This window comes from Mesocricetus auratus, unplaced genomic scaffold (assembly GCF_017639785.1).
Source record: "Mesocricetus auratus isolate SY011 unplaced genomic scaffold, BCM_Maur_2.0 Super-Scaffold_100040, whole genome shotgun sequence".
In the NCBI taxonomy this organism is placed as follows: Eukaryota; Metazoa; Chordata; class Mammalia; order Rodentia; family Cricetidae; genus Mesocricetus; species Mesocricetus auratus.
In genome coordinates, this window is record NW_024429217.1 from 6,994,642 (window position 1) to 7,017,842 (window position 23,201).

General features: G+C 39.6%; 1 protein-coding gene across 2 annotated transcripts in view; it reads right to left on the reverse strand.

Annotated features, from left to right (window-relative positions):
- Positions 1–23,201, reverse strand: part of Cntn5 (contactin 5) — a 1,164,510-nt gene that overhangs the window by 29,659 nt on the left and 1,111,650 nt on the right. For both annotated transcript variants that reach the window (XM_013118528.3, XM_040734736.1), the window contains exons 19-21: positions 14,952–15,022; positions 13,119–13,353; positions 4,550–4,659 (exon numbers count right to left, since the gene is read on the reverse strand). In XM_013118528.3, the coding sequence (XP_012973982.1) occupies positions 4,550–4,659; positions 13,119–13,353; positions 14,952–15,022 (416 nt within the window). The remainder of the gene's footprint in view (positions 1–4,549; positions 4,660–13,118; positions 13,354–14,951; positions 15,023–23,201) is intronic.

The following is a 23,201-nucleotide window of genomic DNA, read 5'->3' on the forward strand; positions in this document are numbered from 1 at the left end:
GGTTGGTGGACAGCAAGTACCACCTTCCATGGCTAGATTGAGAGCTTTACAGGGGTAAGTTACTACCTTTGCCCATTCTGCTTTCTGGTTTAGCATCAACATTGCACCTGAGCATAGCAGGGTAGTCCTTAATTGTTTGCTGGGTAAATAACTAAATAATGAGTGAGATCAAGACAAAACATCCAGAATGGGAGAACAGGAGTGTCTGAGATCAAAATTTAACTGACAGCTTGAGATCACAGTTTCAGTTAGGTGGCAACCAGCTTGGTTCAGAGAGTTAGTGAGTCAGAGGCCAGAGATGGCATCCTGGCTGAAGACATGGCAAAGGTTATCAGACCTTGTTGGTCTGGTGCTATTCTTATTTCTTCTTGATCTTTGCTAAGGTTAGGTAGCCTTCATCAGTTCCTTAGGAAAGAGTTGAAAGAGCATCTACAAAGCCTTCAGTGCCAAGTGAGTCACCAGTAAATTCAGTTTGTTTGATGATTGAGGTGTTACAGAAGTCACATTGTATATACCAGTCATTCAGCTGTCTATGCTGAACTAGGTAGGAGGTTATGTATTTGATGGGAAACATTAAAGGATGTGAATCAGTTCATGTGACTTTAGAAATGATTACTGACTTGTCAAGCCCCACCTATCAAATGCATCATGGGGATATACTGATGCAAAAGTATGATCTTTGAGCTGTTTGTAAGGGTGGATAAAACAGTTTCCTGCCTTAATTAGGCTTATTCCGAAATCTTTGATGGAAAAATATGTTCAGATGTTGAATCTTGTTCACAATAATTATTGGCATAAAGAATGGATAGTTTTAGCTCTCAGGAACATCAAAACACTGTGGTGTTATGACAGGAGCTCAGACAGTTTCACAATATGGAAAGGTGATGGTGTCATGGAGGTCAGAATGGAGGTTCCTCTTTCCAAATTACTGCCACTAATCATTATTTAGAGAGCAGTATTATTATGGGGTTGTTGGACGTCTATAAGAAAAATAACTGAACTGTCAAAGGAAGAGGTGTTAATTACATTTTTATAGACAACTTCTTAACCTCCCAACCCATTGTTTTTTTCTGCCTCATCTGACCCGACATCAAGCAGCCCTAGGCAAAGGCAATCACCTCCTTCTCCCACCAGCATTATAGTCTAGTCCTGTTTTATGTGCGTGTGTGTGTGTGTTTTATTTTTATTTTATTTTTTTTACAGTTTGAATCTGAGTGTATTTGTAGTTCCCAAGCAAGGCTTTTTATAAAGAAAACAAATATCATCGCAGGGGTGTGTTCAGTGAAGCAATACCCAAATGACATCATTGTTACTAGGCACAAACGTGTGTGTGTGTTTTCATCTGTCAAACCGATCTCCCTTGCCAGTCACCTTGCTGGTACTGTCTCTTTGGTGAAGCTTGATAAGGTCTGTCTGCAAACCCCTCCTCTTCTCTAGCCTTGAAATTTTCTCTTCAGATGTTTTGACTTAATTACATGGCTTTCAGTGACACTTCTATGCCATCCACCCTGATCTCTCTATTCCATTCTAAACGCCCATGTCCTACAGCCTAAGCCGGTAACATCCTTGTATTTCTAACAGAAACCTCAAGCTTAATCCGGACAAAATAGAACTCTTCTTTTCCTACCTGAAAATCTGTTCTTTGTTTCCTTTTTTTTTGTGGAAAATTGCACAATGTACTAGTCCGGTAATGCAGAGATAGTCATTTCTCTCTTGTTCACAAATTGAGCCAATCCACGTCTAAAATCCTTCACTTTGCACTCACTTTTCAGAAGCTGCCTCTGTCTAAATCCCACTGAACCTGCTTCAGAAGGACAGCAATCTCCTCATTCTCCCTGGTCGCTCTTTCCTTCTTTTCCCACTCTTTATGGAAAAGTTGCCAGGTATTTTAAAGAATGTGAATCAGACATGATCTTTCCCAGTGTTCCTGACTTTTCCCATTGCTGCAAGGAAATACCCCAAGGTAGCAGTAGTATTGACAGAAGGCTTGTTTGGGCACACAGCTGTAGAGTACAGTCCACCACTGTGGGGAAAGCATGGAGGCAGGAACAGGAGGAAGCTGCTCACCCTGCATCTCCAGTCAGGATTCAGGCAGAGATGAGTGTTGGTGTTTTGTTTATGTCCATCTTTTCATGCACAAAGGAACACCAGTCCATGTAAAAGTGCAAGCTCCTATTCCTAGTGGGTTCTTTGTGGAAAATCCTACACACACACACACACACACACACACACACACACACACACACACACTGTACTTTCATGGTGACTCTGAATCTAGTCAAGCATCTAGGAAGACTGAACACTGACCCTCTGTAAATCACTCTACTAATCTCTGCTGCATCAGAATCTGGACTCTATATTTTTCTTTTTTCCATTTTTGTACATGTATTGTGCACTGGTTAGTTTAACATCAACTAGACCAAGCCAGAGTCATTAGAGCAAAGGGAACCTAAACTGAGAAAATGTCTCCATAAAATTAGGCTATTAAGAATAACCCAAACTAAGACGTGTGGCTTGCCTGTGTTTATGTGTATTTGGTGTGCATCCATGTGTGCTTGTATACATGGAGGCCTCTTCCACCTTATTCAGTGAGGTAACAACCTTCATTGAAATGAGAGCTTGGAGATTCACCTTGCTAGTCAGTTTGCCCTGGGATCCCCCATCTCTACCTTCTGAGCTGGTCCCCTCAGTCACTTGACATGAACATACATTATGGGGATTCTAAATCTGGCCCTCACTGTTTTGCTGTGTTTTAACCCTGGTGCCATCTTTCCAGCCCATAATTCCTTATCTTTAAACTTTATTTTATAATGTAAAGCAGAATAAATGTTAATGTGTTCAAGTAGTCCCTTCTATTTAATTTTTTTTTAGAATTTGTATCAATTTAGTTTGAAATTACAGTCATAGTGTGGCTCCTGCCCAAGTCTGTGTCATCTTGGCCAGTTTGTAATCACTGAGGACGTTCCAATTAATGGCTGTGAAAATTTGCCATTCTGAAGGAGACAAGCTGAGCAAAGAGACGATGTTCCAACATGTCTGTGTCACACATGATCCTCACTTTCAGTCCAGCCTTGACCAGCAAGACACTAACATCTTCCAGAAAGTCTGTTCCTCTCTGCCATACCCATCTGGAGATCTGACATCTCATCTTTCTGTGATTTTTTTGGAAGAACCTTTGTGCTGCTCAGGAACGACTGCTTAGTGGGTTGAGCTTAATATGTGTGCCACTGGATTTTGTTTGGACTTTGCCTTTTGAAATTTTCAGTAGCATTTGGGTTAGTGGAATATTCTTGACCTTATGAAATTTCTCTTCAGGCTCCTGAATATCTTCAGTGTCTGCCTCTTTGCATTTTTGGTCAGACAATTTTCTTTTATTGAGCTCTAGTTCATAGGATTCTGTAGGGCTCAGTTTCTATGTAACATCTTTATCAATGTTCAGTGACCATAGCCAGTCTAAGATTAAAGAATCATTTAATATGTGTGATTCTTGAGAGTGACAAACTGTGCAGTCCTTAATCTTCTCGAAATAAAGAAGGCTGGGGATGTAGCTCAATTTCTGGATTGATCGCTTAGCATGTTAAAAGCCCTGGTTTGATTCCTAACACCACACAAGTAAGATGTGGTGGTGCATGCTTGTAAGCCCTGTACTTCAGAGGTGAATGACTTCAGGGTCCTCCTCAGCTACTTAGGGAGTTGATGTCATTGCAGGGATACATGAGAGATTGTCTCAAACAACAATAATACAATATAACAACAACAACAACAATAATAACACAACAGCAAACAGCAGCAGAAATAATGAAGGCTTATAAAGCTTAATATCCAAAGCAGAATTGTTGCCTTGTGTATCAGCCATCCAATGTGTTGTGTCATACAGCCCTTGGATTATTCTTGGTTTCTTTTCCATAGCCCATAACCAATTCACTATTAAATTCTGTCTGGCTTCCATTTGAAGTAACAGTCCCCTTCTCATCAGTTCCAGAAAACAGCAGCCTCGTTCATACTTGCTTGGACCAGCAGCTACTCTATTCTTCTTGAGCTCTCCCTTCAGGTCTGTTCTCTCCATTCTAGACCAAGGGGCTTTTAATACAGGACAAATCTTTATATGACCACTCCACTGAAAATTCTTTTGGGGCTGTCCATGTACTTAAGCTAGACTACTCAAGCTCACAGGTATCCCACAATCCTTCACTCCATGTGCAGGCTAAAGCTTAAATGATGTCACTGAATTAATATGGCATATTCATGATTATAAGGTTATTATTTCTGTCTGAAAATAGTAAAACTAAATAAATAACTACCCATCGTTTCTGGGTTTATGAAACTCCATTTCCTTTCCTTCTCTAATGTTGCACAGTGGTATGGAGACTACAAAAAGTAAGCCAACTAATGAGAAGCAGAATAGTTGTCAGGAGAACAGTGTTTCTTTATCACAGAGAGAGCAAAGTTTCAAAGGATTATGGTTCTGTTGAAGATTCACTGAAACGCCTCTTCAGCAGGACACAGTGTCAGAAAAATAAAAGGCTTATTTTCATAATTCTGTTCATACCTCAAACCCCTGCGGCCTTCCAAGACTCTCCTTAATGTGTTTCCATGTAACAAGAATCTCTGACACAGATACACTCATAGCCTTGACATCGATGGGAGCAGCAGTGGGCTCTGTAGGAAGAAAGGAGGAAGTTATGAGCCACAGTCCCACATTATCTCTGCCAAGCACTGGTCTGGGGTCTCTTCGCAGTTCATGTCTTCTTGACTTATTTTTGAATGATACGTTGTGTGACTGTGAAAAATAGCTAGATTAGAAGGTGATCTAGTTGGGATTTTGGTTTGGGCCAATTTACATTAGAATCTTACCAATAACCAATGACAAATCTAGAATAATGAGGAGAGGAGGATGTGTGGGTTTATTTATTTATTTGTTTATTTAAATGCTTTGGGGCGAAAGTTGTGAAAACAGTCTAGCTGTCTAACCACAGAGGAATAGAAAGTGTGGCATTTACTCGTGATAGGGATTTTTTTCTCCATGGAGAAGTTGTGTCATTGTCAGTAAAATGGCTATACCTGGAGATGATCATACTCAGTTAACTGTCTCAGAAAGACAGTTATCACCTGTTTTCCCTCATTTGGAATTTCTGAACTCATACAAACATGAGACTTTATTTGTGCTGAAGGCATGCAAATTGAAAGAAAACTCTATGGGAAATAGTGGACACTAATGGGAAGGGACAGAGAGTTGGGGAGGAAGGGCCAGAGATATGTTCTCACGGTACATAATATACTTGTGGGAAAATGACCTTATGTAACAGTGCATAATGAAAAACAATGTCTCTGGGGATGCTTTGCCTGTTAAAAGCTATAGTCATTGCTGATTGTACAGTGTGTGCATGTGTTCCAAGAATGACATGCTATCCTGTTAGTATGAGTAGTTTCTATGTTGGAGTTAAACATTTAACAAACAACACCAAAACCCCCTACTGGTATTTAGTTACCTTTTGACAAATTATTTTCCCACCTTTGAATACCAAGTTCTTTCATATGTAATAAGGGAGTAACAAAAGCATCATCAAAGACAGGAATAGTGATAAATACTTATGGTTACAGCAGTCCAGCAGGTGAGACAGGAGAGTCACAACTTCAAAGCCAGCCTGATCTACACAGTGAACACAAGACCATTTAAGGTTTCACAGCAAGAGACTAGCTCAAAATAAAAAATTAACAAACAAAAGCTATGTTCACATATGTTAGGGTTTAGTCTTACTGGGAATAATTCATCTAGAATGCCTAGTACTGTAGTTAGCAATGTTCATTCACAAAAAATATCATGGTAATACTATATTTACCTTGTGTAATCAAAGAGGGAGTCTAAATTTCATTAGCTGTTTTTGCTACAAAACCCCATTTCCATGATAATGGAAGAAATGTATTATACACGCTGATATTTAAAAGGCATTCAATGACTTTATGACAGGTACAGGCAGAGTAGAAAAGTCCCTGGAGGTCTCAGTGCTGCTGCGCAAAAACGCCTCTCCATTTGTTTCTATGCTCAGTGACCTTTCACACCATGATTTTCTACTACACAATGTCTGACTGACATCCATCAAGAAGTGCGATTTCTTTGACATCGCATGGTATATGAGCAAGGAAATATTTCTAGCTTTGACATGGTTGAATCATAAATACTGTCACAAACACGTGTTAACTGAAATGGTAGAATAAAGGTCACAGATTAGGTCGAACAGTTCTGTAGAGATTATTATATATATATATATTTTTGAAATCCTGTGCTATAAAAGTTGTAGAGACTTTTGTACTAACTTCAAATTAATACTCCCACCCCTGCTGTCCCCAGACCCCAGTTTCAGAAAAGTATACAACAAAGACACAATTATAAAGAACACCTTTCGAAAGGCACAGCGAGGAACCCAGAATAAGTGTGACTATTTTCTGAAATCTTTCCTTAGCGATGAGGAAACAGTTACAGGTCTATCTAGAAGCTTTTGACTATTGCTGATTTAAATATACCAGGCCGGTGCCTGGGGGGGGGCAGTATAAGCATGCTATCCCAGCAGTGCAGGGGTAGAGACTGGAGGATCAAAGTGAGTTCCAGATCAGACACACTGTGCTTCCTGGCCAGCTTGTGATCTAATAGATTCATCTCAAAATGAATACAAATAAATAAATCACTCAAAGGGCATCTGTTCATTGCTGTAAAATAAGTCTACACAAGACTTACCCAAACATTTATATTTGTACTAAGCAATGGTTTTCTTTTGGTAGTGTCAGATTAAAACTCCCATGCTAGGACTGCAGAGACAGGTGCTCGGGGAAGTGCATGTGCTGCTCCTGGAGAGGACTTGAGTTTGATTCTCAGCACCCACATCAGGCAACTTACAGTTCCCCACCACTCTATCCCCGGGAAGGCTGACAGACAGCCTTTTCTGGATTCCTTGAGTACTCTCATATTGACAAACTCACACACACACACACACACACACACACACACACATGCACACGCACACGCACATGCACATACAGACAGATATATACACACAGACAGATACACACAGACACAGAGACACCCTCAGGAACACACACACACAGGCACACAGAGGCATATACACAGATATACACACACAGATACAATGACAGAGAGACACACTCAGGAACACACACAGATGCACAGACACACAGGGACGCACACACATTCAGACACACACACACAGGCACACAGAGACATATACACAGATGTACACACACAGACACCCACACAGACACAGATACACAGACACAGATACACAGACAGCACACACACACACACACATAATTAAACATAAGTCTTAGAAAACACCCCACATGCTATAATTGAACCAAAATTCCTTTGGTTTTAACACACAGGTCAACACTGATTACTGTGCTGGGCCAACCGTATAGGCTCATTTTGAGAACCACTAGCATCTTTTCTCTGACGCCCCTCAAATGGCTTCACAGTCTAATTTTAATCTATTCTTTTTTTTTTCTTAAAAGAGAAGAGCTTCTATTTCATTCTAGAGCTATGACTAGCAGACTTGTAGACTTTTTAAGTTGTTTAACGGAATTTAAATTCTTGATTGTGTAGTTAAAGAAAGGGGACGCCAGCGGTTTCGAGACACAAGTGACTGGGTCACTCAGGTTCGGGTAAGATTCACTTCAAAGGAGCCGCGCTGTGGCTGTCATTTGCCATTCTGTCACCGTGTCGCTTCCCTTCAGAATGAATGCATCGCAGAGATTCACCTGCCAAATGCTTTCCATCCACCTTTATACTCCTGAGGCAATTACATCTTTGTTGGAAATGCTTGCAGGGGGATCAATAATTTCCGAAGCAGAAAACCACATGGCTGGGTTCAACCTCTCTGTCCTTCTTCATCTGCAGAGAGATCGTGTTTCCCTGTCACCTTTCAGGGGCACCAGACACATTTAAATGTGCCTCAGATGGAACTTTCAAAGAAAACTAAAGATTGTAAAAGAACACCAGACGTGGTTAGGAATGACTTTCCAAACAATCATTCAACTTTCCACCTGAAAGCTTGAAGGCTTTTAACTTCCGGTCAGAGCGGTCCTGATGTGTTGCTAGTGATTCTCTTGGGGGTGTGGGCCAGAGTTGCATCATCTGGGTGAGTGTGGACAAAAGGCCTTACTTAGTCAGTTCACCTTCTAGAAACAAATAGCATCAGAAGTCCACCCATACTGACCTGAGTCACAATTTCAGGGAAAAAGCATGGCCTCAACCAGCTTATCCCAACACTCTGCTGTGAACTCTTTACAGTTGAATTGAATAAGCGTTCACCTGCAGACAAGAAAAACTGTCTGGATGGCAGAGTGTTTGGCTGGGACTCTTCTGTTCTGTCCAGAAGACCACTGAAGCCACATAAGGGAGAGACACCGTAGACACACTTTAAGAAAGTTTCTTGCATTACAAGTCAGGGATAACATAACCAGTGGATTTTGGGGTTCAGGCAAATCAATTTAAGCCAATATGTCAATCTAATACAGCCTACAAAATTAAAACATTCTAGATTTTCTCCGGGAAAGTTCATTCAAATGCTGCTTCTGAAAGTGCCCCTCCCCGAACCTGCTCATCAGGAGGACAGTCTAAACATGCTTTTCTGTTTTAAACTTGACAGCAAAGAATTGCCTCTCAGTTTCTTTCCTTTGTCTTCTAGTGTGCAGTATCTGTGTGTATGGGTCCACATCTTTATGTATGAAGGCCTGGGGTTGGTACCAGGAATTTGCCTCTAGCAGTCTTTAAACTTACTCTTGCAGACAGTCTCTGGGTGAGACCCTGAGCTTACCCTGGCAGCCATCTTGCTCCAGGATGCTTGCCTCCACCTTCAAGGACTCCAATGGGAGGCTAGCAGGGAGGGGGCCTGGCCCAGTCAGCTTCTATGCGGGCTCTGGAGGTCTGAACTCTGGTCCTCTTTTCTGGCCACAGGCCCTTTAACCTCTGAGCCATCTCCCCTGGCCTACACTCTGAATTTCTGAAGAGTCCATGTTAGGGAAAGAGAAGCGAATTTCAAGGCATCAAATATAATTTATTCTTCTACTGTTCAGTTGCCTCCAGAGACAGAGGGATGGGAGACTATCCTTAAACATATACATAACATGCTTAAATGGAAACACCATAAAGGAAAGAACTCAATGTAGTCACATTTGACTCTTTGTTAATTTTTTTTTCCTTTTTTTCACATTTGACTCTTTAAGAAAAGGTTTTACTATGTTCCAAGACATGTGAATTCCAGACATGTATTGAATTACTCAACAAAACTATTACATACTATTTAATTACTTTTCAAAGGGGTGTAGAGAGACTATGAAAGCTGTCACACAGTTGCTAAATGGTAAAGGGAGTACTTGTTTCCAGGCACAGGACCCGGCTCCCCTGGTGTTGTGCACACATGATGTCTACCATTGCTTTTAAAAAGTACTTCAGTTTTGTTTTCCGTGTGTATGTGCTTGTAGCATATGTGATTAAATGCATGTATGTGTCATGTGGATGGGCACAGAGCCACGGTTGACATTGAATGCTGACCCGTGTTGTTCTCCACCTCATGATTTTATTGTCATGTTAATTTGAGACAGGGTTTTGTACTGAACCCAAAGCTCTCCAATTGGCTAGACTGGCCAGCAAGCCCGAGGCATCTCCTCCCACCCCAGTTTCTATTTCCCAGGGTTGTAATTGCAGGGACATGTCATCATGTCTGCTCTTTCATCGCAACTCAACTCCTGCTGTGGACACTCAGGTAAATTGGTAAAAGTTCAGAAACTTATTGTTGCAAATATACTAGGCTCTGTGTAGAAGACAAATACTTGAAACGTTCTCTTCTTGCTTAGGGTGTGATATAGGCTATGGATAGCTCCTCCACTCCAATCTAAGGATATGTAGTGGACGCACTGATTGATAGATTTCAGTATCAGTTAGATTAAAATTTAGAGCAGAATTACCATGCTCATGAATTTAGATGATACATCTATGTTAAGTGACCCAGCAGCTGGAGTTGTCCTAGTGATTTGGGGGGATGTGCTTGTAATATTGATTGTACATCTGACTTCCCAGGAGAGGTAGCAGCAGCATTAATCAAAGGGGAGTGTAATACACTCTGCGGGAGAAGGGTTATGGTTTCATTAGTTAAAAATTCCATGAAGACAGAACCGTTGAACTTTTATAGTCACTAATCCAAATGGATCACACAGCACAGATGGGTGATTATTCCTTGTATTTTATAACTAATATGCCAATTTATAAATTTCTGGCTTGATGTAAATCCCACTGAGATCAGTTTCAGCTAAGAGCCTATCTGGAGAATACCACCTCGTAAGCACTGGGCTTTAATTTGAGCTGTGGTTTCCTGATTTTCAAGGGATAACTGCAAATCAGTTCCTTCAAATGAGGAACAAGTTCTTCAACTTAATCAAAACAAGAGTCACGCAATTCCCGTGAAGAGGCAGAAGCCCCAAATGCCAGAAAAAGCTGTAGAACATGACAAATAAATAAATCTTCCAATCTGTTATTGATGGCTATGGGATTTTTTCTGCTTTTCTGTAGGCTGCAATTGAATGTGAAGGTTCTAAGAAGAATGGTAAAGGTTGTCCTGTTGTCATTTTCTCTTTGGAAGAATTGCTTAAAGAATATTTCAGAATACAGAACAAGTGGGTAGAATTTTAATTTTCATATTATGAGCGTTCTAGAACTATTCTACTTTAAAACCTTCACCGTCAAGGAAGAAAGTCCGAGTTCAGAATGGTACATAATCTTCCTGTGATCACACTGAGTTGCAGTGCAGGTGAAGGGAGATGCTCCTTCATTCCTGTTCTGCCTTCTAATTGATGCGATTTAAATGATACAAACTCTTAAGCTTCACAAAATTCCAACTTTGTAAATTTAATTAGTGATAAAATTTCACATATCCATGCTTAGATCCTGCAGTCCGAACAAAGGCAGGTTGTGCATACTTCAGGACTGGTATCTTTCATATTTGCATTGAGAAATGAAGTGTTACAGTGAACTGTTTTGTAGCAACAATCCCAGTGTCTTTGAAAGGGAATATGCATGTTTCCTGTCTAACTTGAAAGAGAAGGCTCCAAAAGCAAGCCATTTCAAGTTTAAAGATTCACAATCTAATAACTTGAGAAAAGAAAAGAAAAAAGTAACCCTTGGTGACTGCTATAATTTAATTTCAAAGCTAAAGTTGACAAGTAACTTATAAAACAGGATTCCTTAAAAGACAGTCCAAGCATTATCCTACAAGGCACGTTTCTGGATTTCTGTAACTCACTGTGAGTGCTGCTGCCATGTGCATGGAGTCAGTTTAAAGCAAACTTAAAACGACAGGGGTGCTCACTTTCTGGTGCAATGTGTCCTACCATACAGCTGATAGGAGTAAGACATCATATATGACGTATTTACTGTATATTTTCCCAGTGAGACAGTGCAGGGTAACACATGCTTTAAAAGAAAATATTCACTTTTCCCTTTAATTATTTGTGAGCTCCTATGCAGGTGTATGGGCATATGTGCATGGGTTCAGCGACTGAGAGACCAGAAGAGAGCATCAGATATCTTGGAGTTTGAGCTGAGTTGTAAGTGTTTGTGAGCTACCAGGGGTGGGCTCTCTGCAAAAGCAGGATGTACTCTTAAACTGTGGAGTGTTCCTCCTGTTCCAAACCATAATTTTTATTCCTATACTACTATGAAAAGTCCACTTACTCTCTTTACTCCACAAGGCTGTTGTCTGTTCACATGCATCTGGGTCTGTTTCTGTGGCTCTTTGAGACTGGACTTGAAATCACGCCCTCATACTTGTTTTAAAGCATAAAATTAGGTAACATGCGCGTGCTAAGTGCATGGAAATTTTAGTGGAACTCATACAGCTTATGGCTTGATTCTTCACCTCCTTGACTATTGTTCTACTAGTGTAACATTTTGCTTCAGTTTCACAGCTTGGCTCTGTATTACAAAGATGCATGACAGCTTTTATTAGAAAGTGTATCTCATGTAAATCATCACTACCTTTGTTCTTCTACATTCAAATGATCTTGTTTATTTCTTCCCAGGAAGCATATAACACAAAATATTGATAATTCTCTTGAGCCGTTCAAGCCACACATGTGGGCATCAAAGGAGCACCAGACTCAGTTAATATTGACCTTGCTTATTTGAAACAGCTGCTGCCCTTGTGGAATGTATTTTGAGTTATTATTACTATGTTTTACTTGCTGAACCTATTGAAATTCTGCACTTGAGTAGAAAGACTAAGGGGGAAAGCTAAGATGCATCCCATTTTCAGAAAATTGCACTTTTGTATTTAAACTTATTAGAGACTTAGGATCTTAGTTGAGCTTTTGGTTTAGCTACAGTACCAATAGAACCTCTGGTCTGCAGTTTGCTCTTCTGTGAAATGAGCACACTTACTAGATTTTACCCCATTTAAATGCCTAAGAATAAAATGAGCTCATGCATGTGATGAGCACACGTTATAGAAAAATAAAGGATTTAATGGAGAGATATGCATTTAATTAACATAAGATGCATAAACTATGGCAGGACCCTTTGTTCCTCTGCTCCTCAGTTTCTCTTTCTCTTTACTGGCATTTGTCCAAGAATGTCACAAGGTTTTAAATGCATGGGAACAAATTTCTAACAGAGAGCTGTGTCTGAGACTTTTTATCAGTACCATGGTTTACGCATTGGTTAGACATAATGGTTTATTAGTTACATGTCAATGGAATCTTCAGTTAGGTTACACACACACACACACACACACACACACACACACACACACACACACACTGTAAAATATCCAGAGAAATAACGTACTCTATAGATTACTGATATTATCCACTTAGTGGAAACATGTTGGCCACACATTATTAATGAAGAAAAAGCACAAATCAATGTATGCAGACTGTTAAAAAAGATGACTCGGGGAAAAAGTTCATGAACTATATCTAATATGTTTAACAGGGTTATGAGTGAGATTTTCAAAAACTGGCACACCAGTATTTCCTAAAGCAGCCACACAACATCTCATTAGAAAAACAAAATAAAATACCGAAATGTAAAAAATGGTGGTAAAGACACTGACCTCCCTCTGCTGAACAGATGACCACAATCTGACTGAAGGGTCCATCACCTTTGTTATTGTAAACTCCAACTTTGACTTCAAAGGGCGTGAGAGGGGGTACACTTTCATCTCGGTAAATGAACTTGGAAGCCTCAGAAGAAGTCACCATCTTCTCCTTCCAGCCACGTGTTCCATTGGGTCTGAATGCCACTATGTAACCGAAGCCTTCCCCATTTTGAAACTCTTCTGACACTGGCTAAAGAAGGATAGTACAGTTAACAATCATCAAAACAACTGACTGAGAAACTTCCTTTTAATGCTTAGCTTTGCAAAAACTGTGGCCAACTACAGAAAAGAGTTTCAGAATTTTTTTAATATGTTGGACACTAAGATTGTATGTGTGCTTTGGGTGTAAAGGTACAAGATAAAAATGGAATTCTATCAGTTGGTATCTAAGGAAACACACTAGAGTATTGGCAACTCATGAAGTGAAACATTTTTACTCCAATTAGTCATGTATACCAGCTGATGATCCTTGGACTCTTTTGTAGAATTGAGCATGCTACACATAGAATTATCTCGATGTAGGGTTGCCAGTCTCTCGTCTCTAGTTAATGCTCGTCAGAACACATAGTAGATCAAATCAAAAGCAATGATCAGTGTTCTTTTCTATCTGAGCTTTCCTAATGTGCAAAACAAACAAACAAATAAACAAATCTACACTGGACTGTTACATATTTTCTAAACTTCTTGTGCTATACATGACTTGCATTTAAATTTATTCAACGGTTTCAACTGCATATTACAGATAGAAGTAACTGTGCTGACAAGGCAGTGGAGGGAAGTCGCCAGCCTCTAACTACTTACTAGCAGTAATGTCATATGTATGATGTTGATGTAACATGATGATGACTCATAGATATCCAGAAATTGTGTGCTAATTTCTAAAGCTTGAATTCTGATTTAAAGAAAAACTATGTGTTGAATAGTGGAAACGGCAAAGTGTATTAAGTCAAGGTCATAGGAGACAGTCAATAAATGTGGGGAAATAAATACCTCTGAGGAAATATTAATACCCTGCATAAAGTTTTACTCACGAGAAGAATGGATAGAAGACAGACAATGAATTTCTGGAAGCCTCTTGCTTGCACACATATTTTCACTGATTTCTAAGACTGTCTCATTTTTCCAACAAAAATGACCATTTGTTTTTTGTGGCCTTTTAGTAGTGAGGTTATATAATAGCTAGGAAAATTAGCTTCCTGAAAAGTGTATTCTTTACACTTACTCTATCTTCATTCTTTCTATTAGCAAAAAGTATTTGGAGATTGTATGGCATATTCTGCAATGTGACACAAACTTGAGAATTTTGGTCCCAGTTCTGATTTTCAGAGAAGGCAGGCGAACATTGACTCACAATAGGATTGAGTTGTGGGTTGAGGTAAACCAGCCACAGACCATATATACTCAGTGTGGTGGCGTCCTTCCTCTTGCATGGGTTCGGTTTCCAAAGAAGTCAAGGTGGCTACTTGCTTATAAAAGAATTAACACTGGACTAGTAATCTAAGTGACTGTAGTACTTTGCCCAGGGTGTTCTTGAGTTAGTGAAGCTTCATTCTGAGAGAGCTTGTGTGACAGCAAGCACACCAAGGACTTTGCAAAGTCATCTGGGACCTGGAAGGAGGAGGAGGAGGAGGATTTACCTAGGCCACATTCCTGTGAGTGGCGGATCTTCCAGACTGTTTCCTCATTGGAACAGAAACTCCCAGCCTCACATTAGGGCAGAGTCTCTGGGCAGAGCCCTTGCTTTTAAGCAAAAAACTGCTCTGATACTTGTAAAGAAGTGGTGTTTACCTCCCAGGCGATAACCAGCTCGTGCCTTCTCCCGCTTCTTCCACTCACATTGCTGGGCGCCGTCTTGGGAACTATGGATAATAACGCACGGAGACTTAGCAGAATAAGTACACGTGTGATTCCTCGGGCCATTGCCATCCCACTTAGATTGTGTAGAGTACCAAAATGAGTCAAACAGCTTTAAGGTAGAATCATCATATTAAACATTGAGACAAAATATGTGATATATACCTTGCTCTCCGGGACCTTGATTACATAATATCTACCATAATTAACACCAGAGCAAAGGGTATTTACCAATGGTTAGGTAAATTTCACCCTTTGAATCACTCTTTCTTCTCCTTATTGCCTCTGTTGTATTTCTTTTTAACATGCCAGGGTCTGCAAAGGCTCTGGAAAAATTCACAGGTCCATCCATACTTGCTTTATCTCAGGGATCTCCCGTTTAAGGGAAACACCCATAATCCCACTGTGTGGGAATCTATTTAAATGAATAAGCATTAAAAACAACTGTCAAAATCAATCTTTCTGCCACTGCAAACACAGAGTCACTCAGTGCAAGTTTTACAAATGAATAACGATTAAAGAATAAATGTGTCAGAGGAATAAATTTCCCCTTCACTGCATCAAATGAGGAATCTGCAGCTGAATGGGAATATTTTCAAATGAAGTGCTGTTGATAGAAGAAAAAATATTAAAAGAAATAACTTTTCAGACTCCTTGCCTGCCTTCACAATAGTTCACTGCAGTGTTGCCTTTGTATTCCAGAATATATTTAAAACAATATTGATATACTCATAAACAATAAACTCACTACTGTGTATTACCTGTTTGGATGAAATGCTATTAATTGCTGATATGATATATATTTTATACAACATTTCATGTACTATGAAAAACCTTAAGTGTATTTTTGTAGTACTAGAAAGCAAAATAAAAATGAACACTTCTTGAACCAAGGAAGTAGGAAAGAAAAACCTGTGAATATATAATGATGTACATTAAAAGTAAATAAATTTTGGTCAACCAGATTCCAATGTAAATGCCCCTGGTTTTCTCTTTGGACGTAACTCCTCTCTTATTCAAGTACTTGCAGAGTTACTAATACCAAACCATACAAAGTGTGGTGGCATTTTAACAGCTGCCAATTATTTTCTTGCATAGTGACATTCATTCTCTAGGTTATTCATCTATGGTGTTCACTGCCATGGCTTCCCTCAGAAATATCTGGAATTAGATAGCTGTCACCCTCATAGAAAGAAACCACATGCGATTCAATAAAGAAGGTAAGACAGCTGAAATAGTCAATATGTCCTAGTTAACATGAACAACAAGTAAATCACTTATTAAAATGAGTTCTTAAAAACTTCTGTTGAAATTTTTGACAGCTTTGTACATAAATGGAGTTTATTCTTATTATTCTATTCCCTTGTACTCTGGCCTGCTACATGCTCCTATTTACCTTTTTTCTCCCTACAATTCCCTTTCAAACATTGTTTTCACTTTCTGAGCTCCACAGAGTTTAGCTGGGATCATTTTGTGACCATGGATTTGGGACGATCTGTTGGAGAATGGTGGGTACTTCAGTGTGCACATGGGTCACTGGAAACTCACAGTTATTGCTACTGTAACAATGAGACATACCCATATGTCTGGGCACTTCCCTAAAAACAAAACCCTCTGTGATGTTGAATATGACTTTAAATATATTTATTTCCTCCCAGTGATCTAAGTGAGGCTTAAAATAAGGGTACTGGTAAAATGATACATGCCTGTGTTGGTACATTTCTTGTCTCCTTGATACCAAAGTTTTCCAGGAAGAGGAAACTCAGTTGAGAAAACTGCTCAACTTACATGGGCCTGTACGCAAGTCTGTGGGGCATTATCTTGAATAATGACTGATATGGGGATGGGGAAGCCCCCTGTTGGTGGTGCCAACCCTGGCGGGTGATGCTTGTCTGTATAAGAAAGCAGACTGAACAAGTCTTGGGGAGAAAGCCAATAGGCAACATTCTCCCATAGCTTTTGTTTGAGTTTTTATTTCTGCAAGTAAAAACTGAGATTAAACCCTTTCCTCTCCTTTTGGTTATGATGTTTTATCACATCAACAGAAAGCAAGTTGAAACAATGCCCCATTGTCCTGTGCTTGCTAATTTCAGAATGCTGAGCATCAAAGACACCAATGAATGCCTACTTAAAGAAATAGTGATGTAATACAATTTGTTAATACCCAGTCACTGTGGTTTCTCTTAGGACATCAGCTGAATAAGAAAATGCACACATACAGGTAATTACACATACATGTAAGCATACACATGACAACATGTGTATTTGAATAACACAGTTTTCAAAGTACTTTTAGGCTAAGTTCTTTACACCATTAGCCTAAATTTATATCTGAAACTTAGACTTTTGAATTCACTTTTTTGAAGACAAAATCAAGAATTCGTATTTTTGCAGAAAGTCTGGGAATGGAAGAACCATTTCTGTTTTGTTCAGACCTTAAAATGATGGGATGCTCAGAGCCTCTGGGAAGGAGTTGTGGAATGGGCTATGAGCTCCAAAGAAAGCTTTTCTTCAAGCCCCCTGAAATCTGAGGTACAGAAATGAACACAAAGAACAATAAGGCTGAAGTCCCTGGGTGTCTGGAAGGAGCATTGCACAGGACATCACTGGTTCAGACTTTAGAAACTGTATGTAAGTTTTTCATAAATTTTAACCTTCTGAGTAAAAATATGTTAAGAAGTAACTAGTAGTGGAGCTGGAGACCTGGCTGGGTGCCCACATGGCAGCTCCCAAGCATCTTCAAATTCATGTCCAGGGGATCTTGTGCCTTCCTCTGACCTCCCCAGGCATTAGGCACAATAGTGGCACACAGACATGTGCATAAAATAAAATTAGAAGAATTAAGGAGTAGCTAGTGAGTATTTGATGTTTTCAAAGACTGTGAAAGCAAAATAAAACATTATCTGAATAGCCTGCTTGGTGAGCTATGCTTTGAAATCAAGATGTTCAAGATGATATTTTGAGACAATTAACCTATAGTCAATTAGTCAATATAAAGAACTAAGATCTGCCGGGCGGTGGTGGTGCATGCCTTTAATCCCAGCACTCGGGAGGCAGAGGCAGGCAGATCTCTGTGAGTTCGAGGCCGGTCTGAACCGATAGCCTCCGAAACAATACAGAGAAACCCTGTCTCGTAAAAACCAAAAAAAAAAAAAAAAAAAAAAAAAAAGAAGATCTTCTTTTCCTCACTCTACCATCATTTTTAATGAAACATGCAAAGTCCAAAAGTGGCCTATTACAGATAGTGTTTTAATAATGTATATGTATGGATTTTGAAAAGTTTATTAGATGTAATGGGACCAACTGATAGGAGTTGCAGGTCTTAAGAGCTGCCGCCAAAGCCTGAGGCCTGTGCTTTCCTGTCGGGATCTAAAGCTGCAACCTCTAATTCTGCTTGGCTTATATTTCTTAATTATATGCAGGGATGGTGGCTTACATGCTTATGCATTTTCTTTTCAACTTGGTGACACACAGTCATTATCTCTGCCACACCACAGTGGAGCTTGCTGATTTTAATTATATCCCTTTTGTTTATGATACATTATGAAATAATATATTTGACTTAATCTCCTAAAGCTCTTCTGGTGGGAGACTTCTATAATTCCTGTTAGAAGTATGAAATCCATAAAATCGAAACCTCATAAATGCTTTCAGAGAAATGCATATTTTCAAAACCAAATCTATCTTCAGTTTAATTAGTAAGAACCTGACTTAGAATTAAGCATTGAGGTGGTTTTCTCCCTCAGTCAGCTACTGATAAATGTCAGGAACTTATTAACTCAGAGTATCAAGCTTACACGCATGCTAAGCAGTGAAACCGATTCTCCTGCATTTATTTCTGAGCAATCACCATTCATGGATAGATCATCTAGTTGAGACTTCTTTGCACACCAGCCCAAAATGCTTAGGTTTTTCATGTCTTTTATGGCATGTTGAAATGTGAGCAATTTTCTCTTAAACAGTGGAATCATCCTTGCCCATATCCAAAGTAGAAGGTACAGGTTTAGTATAAGCAGGCTAGAACATCACAGCGCTCTCTGCAAATATCCTTGTTTGAATAACATGTTATGATTACTACCGCTTAATTAAAAACTAAACAAAAGAACTCTCCAATTTCTCTTGCAGTATTTACATGATTCATTAAATAATATGGCTTTGCTAGGGACCATGGGAAGTCGTTGTAATTAAGTCAATGAGTGGTTATCCCAGTTGCTGGTGAGAGGTGTGAAGCAAAGAGGCAGGTCCACAGGAAAGAGAGTTAGGAGGGACACCTCAAGTCATTTTTCTAATAGAATTCAAGTGTATTGCACGCAAATATGTCAAATAATAATTATCAATTATGCTAAGTTTGTAGAAAAATTAAAACATAGATCTCTCAAACCAGAAGTTCCCAAAGTGACACCCAATGCCAGCAGTGTTTCCTAAAGAGTTAGCTGTTGCTTTGTTCTTCTCAATAGGGCAGATGAGTTCACAAATACAAAGAGTGACCGTGTCCTGGGACAGCACAAAGATATGTGTTGAATCCCAGCCTTCCTATCTATGATTTAACTTGTCTTCTGAAAATAATAGTATCTGCTCCAGTTTTCTAAAAACAGTTTTTTATGCAGTACTGGCTGGCCTTGAGCTTACTGTTTGGCTAAGACTGGCCTTGACTTCCGGATTCTCCTGAATATACTTTAAAGTCCTTGAGCTAAAGAGAGGAGCCACCACACTCAGGGATGGTATCTGCTTGTAAAACTTATCCTCATAATTACTTGTCGGAGTACCTGGAACTAGCATTAATATTATCTAGTATGATATCTAGTACTGATACCTATGTGGATATTTGGCTTTGTTTTGCCATAGTAACTATGCATTTGGTCTTGACATAACATGTATTTACTTGGAATTTTGAGCAATATACCTCTTTTGATTTTTAAAAGAAATTCCTAGAATATTCCAGGAAATGTAGTGTTTTTCTTAGTGTAAGCCCTCCTACTAACAATTGTCATCACAAACCTAGGAGCAGTTACTCAGTAATGCTTTTGTTAATCTCAACTCATATTTTCTTTATTTGTAAGGGTCAACAAGGAAGAAAGAGGAGAAAATGGGTAGATCTTGAATCAAAATTTGTGGTGTGTGTGCTATAAAAACAAACAAAGGAAATGGCAAGAAGAGATGGTTCGGTGATCATGCACACTTTTTGCTCTTTCAAAGGTTATGAGTTCAGCTCTCTCAGCAGCCATGCCTTGTGGCTCACAGCTGCCTGTCAATTCAGGTCTAGCAGATTTGATAGCCTCTCTGGTCTCCATGGGGAACTTCATTCATGTGTAGGCACTCACACACAGACACAAATATATACGTGTAATTAAACATTAAATAACAGCCATTAAAAAAGAGAGAACAGTGCAGAGAGGAGATTGCACACAAGAGGCATCCTTAGGAAGTAAGATTGGAGTGAGAACATCAGGCCTGCTGCTTACTCAGTAGACAATCTTGTGATTATTTTTAATGCTCCTTAGCTGTTTCTGATCTGTGGAATGAGAGGAAGCACTTCATTAAAGGACTGCTACTTGCACCAGACAGTTAAAGCTAATACAGAAGTTGACATGCTTAGCACAAAACCTGAACCTGATGTATGAAATTACTCAGGCTGGGAACCGGAGGAGTCTCAGACTCACTCTTGGGCTGATGCCTTCTCAGATCCATTCAGGGGTTGATGATTTCTCATCACTCTGCACTTTGGTGACTTCCGCTTGCCCTTTATCTTGCAATTCACCTTCCTTGTTGTTTTGAAATCTTTGCAGCCACGACCTGCTTGCTAAAGAACAGTTTCCCTTTATGAAGACATTTGTTAGAATCAACAGATTGGCTTGCAAACTACTTCTGAACCAGGACGCATGCTTCTCAACTCTGTTTTGGAGAAATGAGTGGCTTGGACCAAAGGTTTTTATTTATTGCTTTTAACTGAAAAGTACTCTGCTAAATGATACATACTGTTATTTTATTTCTTCTAATTATTGCGATTTGATTTTTAGGGATCTGTTGCTTGCTACAATTTCATTCTTATTTTAATTCTATTGGGGACCATTTCTTTTACATAATATAATTAAATTACTCATTGGCTTGAGGAAGATCATAATGTTCACTAATGGAATTCTCTTTAACATTTTACAAACTATTTCAGCAGAATATTTTATATTTTCTTTAAGACAGAGGAAAAGGTTAAAATACACTCCCAACCTGGGCCGTTTGTTTGTACACATCACTGCATGACCACTGTGTAATTTTTAATTGTCCCCAATAAATAATTCAGTCCAACTCTTATTTGATCTGGTTTTCAAACTTCCCTTAAATGCATTCACTGTTAGTACACAGACTTTCAGACAAAACTAATCCAGGCTTATCTTACACGGTGTTTGTATTTGTACACCTTTAAGCTGATTTTTTTCACTATTGAAGGACAATATGTATTTATCACAACAGGATTCTGTCTTCTCTATTAATCTCTGAAGTCAGATTTTCTCAATAGCAACCATGGGCAGGCTCTCTGAAGCTGCAATGTATAAACGGAAAGTGCATCTTTCTGGGATCCAGAAGATGAAGTATGGCTGAAGTGACAGTAATTAAAAACGAACAGAGTCTGTTCCTCAGTAGCTGTGAGCCGTGTAACCTCAGATGCTGGTTTGACACTGGGTGGAATGACAGGCTTGTAAGGAACAGGACAGACATCCTTACCTTCCTGTCCTATTTCCCTCTCTAGCTTGACCCAGGTGTTTCTCTCCAACACCAAAGGCCAATATGGACTGGTCATTTTCCTATCAAAAGCAAAGAGCAGAGGAGCAAGACAGCCCCAGTAGAGAGTTCACTGCTTCTGTCTTCCACCACGGATGAGACAATGAATGAGCTGCAGAGATTTGTACAAGGACACTCCGTCCCACACTGAGTTACCTGAGCAGAGGTATGAGTAGCTTGTAGAACATTTCTTATTTCTAGGGCTTAACAAGCAGTTGTGTGGGACAGTCACATTGGGAGTAAAAGGCACCATGGGAGGAAACTGACTAGGCGTAGTGGAAACATACCCCTCCAGGGCTTCCTATGTCCGCAAGGCACCCAAACCTTCTCAGAAGAGGAAACTTGTCAACAAAAGAAGTCTTGGCAGCATCCAACACCCACTGAGAGATCATGAGATGACATTACACATAGAGACAGGGATGACATCATCTATGGAGATGTGGTCCCTGTTTTCTTGTCTGGGGAGTGCTGGCCAGAATAGCAGTTTCAGGGCGAAAAAGGAAGCAGAAAGAAGGAAGAGACAGATCACTGCTCCTCAGAGTCAAACCTGAGCTAGGATGGAAGGGCAGAAAATGGGATGCACTGAAATTAAAGTTTGTATTTAAATCAAATAGACTTTAAAGATCTAAAACTGAGACGTCCCTAGAATCTGATAGAGTAATAGTTGGGACTGAGGCTATTGGGCAGCAGTGTGTGCCTATGTGTACACACGTTTGCACATGTGTGGTTCATTAGTACATTTTAACCATTTCATCCACGGATTCAGATGCATTCTGGTATGAGGGAGTGGACCCACAGATGAGCCCACCAGGCTGTAACAGACAATTGTAAATCACGGTCACACAGACAGCCTTGGTCACACCCTGTGGGACAGAAGACAAAGCTGGAAGTCTGGAATACTGGTGAGATTGCTGAGGAGCTGCCAGTAGTGGGAGTGAGATAAGGAGTTCAGGAGAAGCAAGCAGACTAAGTGCATTAAGAAAAGGTGGTGGGAGGAGAATGAGGCTGTTATGCGTCTGAATTTTGCAAGTGCTCTGGTCTGTTCTGTGCACAGGAAAACGAGATAATACAACTTAGGAAGCATGGGTTTGAAAAAGGCTTTCAACTGCATGTCCACTTGATACATCTAGCTGCAAGAGCGTTGATTCCTTAAATGCAGAGATAATATATTTTCTTGTGTGGCCAGAAAAGTTTGTGTCACATTTTCCATTTCAGAGTAAAATAATAACAGTGGGCAGAATTCAATGAGCTAGGCAGCTACAGAGCTATTTCTGAAATAAGCAATTTTATACATGGCTTTCATTCAATACTTGCTTTTCTCTGCTTCTTTAGCCTTATTTTTGCTATAAGGACCAAAGGAAAAATATCATTTTGTGTGAAAATATCATATTCCCCTTACAGTCTCAATAC